The sequence below is a fragment of the Nelumbo nucifera genome, chromosome 6, assembly GCF_055504915.1.
Source record: "Nelumbo nucifera cultivar China Antique chromosome 6, China Antique-T2T, whole genome shotgun sequence".
Taxonomy (NCBI): Eukaryota; Viridiplantae; Streptophyta; class Magnoliopsida; order Proteales; family Nelumbonaceae; genus Nelumbo; species Nelumbo nucifera.
Window position 1 is genome coordinate 52,713,000 of NC_142654.1, and position 4,991 is coordinate 52,717,990.

The following is a 4,991-nucleotide window of genomic DNA, read 5'->3' on the forward strand; positions in this document are numbered from 1 at the left end:
CGCGCAGCAGCGGCACCATGAGCCGCGTGCGGCACCGCGCGGCAGCGGCACCACGCACAACACCGCGCGCACCACGCGGCGGCAGCACCACGAGCACGCGCACGCAGCAGCAGCAGAGCGGGGCCCACACGACAGCTCATAGGGTAGGCCCACCCTTATCCGAAAACGTCAGGAGAACGCATGTTTCCCTCATCCCTTATCCCATTCGTCCTTATCTTATCCCCTTTTCTTAGAAGGATTTTTAGTACCATTAAAAGCAAGTAGTTTAATTAGGAGTAGGAGTTTGAGTCCGTTAGGACTAGTCTAGCCGAATCCAACAAGGAAACCTCCTCTTGTAATCTCCTATTTAAGGAGACGCTATTATTGAATGAAGTATCGAATTTTGCAGTTAAGAAAGGAAGTAAGGAGAGTTCGGTGATCTCTTGGACAAATCACCCCCCCACGACCGTCAAAATAGGGCCTGTACGCAAGGCCAAGGGCAAGGAAAGGTCCGAGGCTCTGACGGCGGAATGACCCGTGACACGATCCTACGCTTGGGCCCATAACAGACTCCATGACTAGGCTACACTCTTCGAAGTCTCAGAGATCTTTCAAATCTGCTTCATATTCGGCGAGGATTTTCCTTTGCCTAGCGCATTCATCCAATAGTGACTCAAGCTTCTTTGTTGCCTTCGCGATACTAATCTCGACAACCCTCCGGTAGAGGCGTGCATCCTTCAATGAGCAAAATAAGACAAACTGAGACACTTTGAGGCTAGCTTTCTAGAATGTGTGTGCCAACATGACGACCCGCTCTTCAATCTGAGCCATAAAGAAGCCCATGATAGAAAACGAGTGGCAGGCCTCTAACCGGTCGGAAAAATCTGACCACGAAAGCTCTTCCATTGGGCGATTCATCACATGGTCCATTATCGTCACGATAGTGTTCAACATAGGCCCCACAACTTCTGGATGCAAGTTTGCCTCTAACAACCATCCAACCTGTGTAACAGTTGAAGTAAATTTTGCTACCGATCCAGAAACGCTATACTACTCGCCCTTGAGATGGCCCTGAACCTGGACAAGGTCTACAGCCGCGTAATGCAGAGGAGGGATGTCATGTTTGTCACAGTACTCCCCTTGCTCTTGCCGTATCTGAGTTAACTCCTCCTCATATGTCAGTTCCTCCGATGGGAAGATCACCTTAGGTTCCACACCCTCATCCCCAAGCTGATACTCCAAGACTCCAGGGCCCCCAACTTCCACAATGGGAGTCTCTGGTTCAGAAGGAGCCCTGGTCCCTGCATCCCCAGAGACTTCGGTGCCGACAGGAGAAGCAGCAGAGACCTCTTCATGACGAATTGTCGGCTCTGGGTCTTCGGCCACCTGACCCTCCTCTCGCATCACAGCTTCAGGAACGGCGGTGCTGACATCAACGTCTTCAGCAACCCGTGCACCGTGGCTAGGGGGCTGCGATGATCTCAACTCCGTAATCAATTGCCTGATGATGGGTGTAACCGGCACGCCGGAGAAGGCCACATTAAACGGTGTCTGCGATTAGGCCGAACATAAGTAGTCAGTAGAGAAGGTCTAGACAGGACCAAAGCAGTACACTAATAGAAAACAACAAACCCACGCTTACCACTTGGTCCACGTCAGGGACTCCCGAATCCCTTAGGCCAGGTTGAGTGTTCTTTGCGCCCACAAACTTCAAAGTAAAAGACTAAACACTAGTTAGCTATAACCCCAGCACGCATTCGCAACATCACTACAAAGAGTTATAGCAACAAACGCATGTTACAAAATCAAATTAGAACGATAAGGGAAAAGCATATCAAAAGAATAAACCGCGTACCGAGTCTTCCTCTCCCGGTACCTTCTTTCGAGGTTGGGGGCTATTTTCTTCACACGCTGACTTGAAAAGTGGACACAAATGATCTTCTAGGGTGGGACAGCGATTGCTGATTGCACTGATCCCGCATGGGAGTTATTTCCCTCGTTGGGCGCCATAGTAGAGGGTTCTTGCCTAGCCTCAGACTGACGGTCCTAAGCTGGCGATGAGGCAATACTTGAAACCATAGTCTATGGTACAATCGTCGGCTGAATTAGGCTTGGTAACTTCTGACGGGGTATCCTCGCCGATCTCAACCTCTTCACCGACGATGACTACTTTCCCTTTCCTCAATGAGATGCTTCCCATTGCGTTTTGTCGCCATTCTTTCTAGTACAAGCAATGGGACAACGATTAGGTTATTCCCCTGATTGGCAACGTGGCCTTCCAGAGGGGCCATGATGTGACGGAGGCGGCGACCAAAATGTAGCAGCTCTTGGAAACCTCCAAAGAGTGCACAAAGATAAGAAAAATGCAGGGAAGTACAACCTTGTGCCCTTGCATAACCTGCGATAGGGAATCGGACACACCGAGGGAACGCTAATTCATGACATCGAGAACAAAAGATGTCTTCCCCAGTGGACCTCAAGAACTGGGCACCTATGTTGTCGTATCCGAACTGACAGAGGACTCGATCTGGTCGGTAGGTGCTTAACTGAGCCTCCCCCTTGCGATTCAAGTACGCGGTGATGCCGGGCCAAGTTATTAGCCGCGCTATGCCTGTGGCAGGGTTCCTCGCCTTGATGGCGCACTATTGGTCACCACCCTCTGGAACTGCCATACCTATGCAGAAAGGCCGTCAAGCGAAGCCAACCTGATGTCAATCTCGCCCATCCTAAACTACTTCTGCCTACAGGCCTGGTGCCAGCGCTTCCCCCTACAAACCTCAAACACTTATTTTTCAACACCGTCCCCCTCCATAGTGGCAACCCTAACCCGAATTACGGACAGACGGTGGGGCGTGATGCTGAGGTCGAAGCATTCACATAAAAACATCCATAAAAATAGTGCGCATATATAAATGATGCACCCTCTTACAGATACCCCAAAAACAACGAAGCCAAGGGCAATTGGTGTCCACTAACAGCAAGGACGGCAATAGGGACCAAGGTTGAGCACAAACCATAGTCTAGAGGGCCGAGGAAGAGAAATTGAGAAGCCACATACAGAATATAAGCAGCCAGATGACACTGACTGTCTGCACCCTGAACCATCACATCCCTCTTAGCTACTATGGGACTCGAACTAGTACTCAAGCGATCTCTCCAATGACATCTTCCCTCGGTTTACCAGCGCCTTGTATGTTGCAATCTCCCCAAGAAGTTGGTCATAGAGTTCCCCCAAATCAGCCGGAACGGACCCAATATGATGCAAATGTTGCGCAGACAAAGAACCCCCAATAGGTAATGCCAATAATGCGGCCACATCCTCCATGGTAACCGTAAATTCTCCAAATGCACCCACAAAAGTGTGGATGCGACAATGCCAATGCTCTAGAAGATGTCTCACATACTTGACCCCCTCTCTAACAAAAAGATTCATGTAGCAGTCCACGAACCTATGAAGCCCTGAATCCTGCAACATACAACAATGCATAGGGTTCTTGAAGATATGTTGTGTCCAAGCCTTATAGCTGTTGGGAGACTTCGAGCCCCATCAGTCCCGGACTCTTGGCATTTGTATGATATGGATTGGTCGGGGTAGTCACACCAACACATCAATTCGGTGTCGGAAATGACATCGAACGTTCCTCCCCTACCTCGGGATATAGGCATTGGGGACCAAAAACACCTTCTACCATCAGCAATTGTAGCTGCTTCCCTCTCATACAACATTTCTACCGTATCCACTTCCTTAACAAAGTCAAGAAAAGGGCATTCAATCTTTTTCTCCACCTTCTTCCCAGTCTTCTTCTCTGCCCTTTGCTGACGAGGAGCCATGAACGAAAAATAGATTGGGAATAGAGATACAGTTGCTAAGCGTATAAAGGGATCTAGCAAGCACAATAAGCAACTAAGAACAATCAAGCCAAGTGGGGATCTTAGGTGATCCACTGCCCTTTTAAACGCAGTCCCATGTGCTGGGAATGATAAACGACACCAGGGAAGATGAAAAGGTGCGAGTATGGGATCCCAGCCAACGCTTGACGAAAAAGTAACTCCTACTAATTTACAAAAGCACCCTCCAAAAGGTGGGATATAACGGTGCATTAATTTAAATGCAGCGTCACATCAGCAACCGCCACATCAAGTGGTCAGGAAGGCCTGTCGCTTAGACAAGCACATTCCCCTCTCGAGTGACCCCTTTCCACCAATGGTCAGGGAGGCTAAAGTTCACAAACAAAACATAGACTTTCCCAATGGTCAGGGAGGCTAATGCACACGTGGGTTATGAGGATCTCTGGGAGAAGGGAAAGTTAATCTTCGAGAGATCCCAAAAGAACACGTGGAGAAACCCTAGCAATGCTCCTTAATAGTCGACGACGAATCTAATATTCTCCTTCCTAGTGGAAAACAAATGTTTTCAGCTCCTTCCTTTTAGAATCTCGAGATCCTCCCCTTTAAATAGAGATCCCCCTCATGACGAAGCGCATTCATCTAGCTCTCAATTAACCCTATCATCAGACTCCCTGCTCCACTATCTCCTCACCCCTCTTTTGCCCCAAACCTCTTGGTTGATTCTCTGCCCCCAGTTTTCCTTTGTCTTTCAAGGAGACCACCCACCAGCCTAACCACTCCTCACTTACAAAATCATTGTGTGAAGTTATAGGCATAATTTTGTCCCAAAGAAGTGCTTTTTATTGACAACAGAGGAGTGGAAGAACGAATACACTAGAGCTTGCATTTTCTATAATATCCAAATAATGAAATATAAATCCTCTTATTATAATTTAAATAGTGGCATAAACATATGGATCCTAGTCCCAAGTCCCAAGCAAACATTACATGCACTTTTTCCTAAAAAATAGAATTTTTATGCTAATTTTCTCTCATTGTAAACTCTGTTTTGAAAGAAAAAGAAAGAAAGTGAATGAGAAGATTTTAGATCATCCTCCTGAACTGATGGGATAGCAAAGGGTTCTTAAATTAAATCAAAATTAATTGGATATTTGGATTACAAG

The 4,991-nt window shown here is 47.6% G+C and overlaps 1 protein-coding gene across 1 annotated transcript; it reads right to left on the minus strand.

Moving 5' to 3' along the window:
* Nucleotides 1–261: 261 nt before the first annotated feature.
* LOC104587995 (uncharacterized) lies at nucleotides 262–3,810 on the minus strand. The gene is made up of 6 exons (XM_010245779.3): nucleotides 3,712–3,810; nucleotides 3,161–3,445; nucleotides 2,049–2,200; nucleotides 1,835–1,949; nucleotides 1,622–1,687; nucleotides 262–1,530 (listed from the first exon to the last, which is right to left on the minus strand). Exons 1-6 carry the CDS (start codon nucleotides 3,808–3,810, stop codon nucleotides 1,030–1,032), a joined length of 1,218 nt encoding a protein of 405 aa, XP_010244081.2. The 3' UTR covers nucleotides 262–1,029.
* Between the last annotated feature and the right edge of the window lie 1,181 nt (nucleotides 3,811–4,991).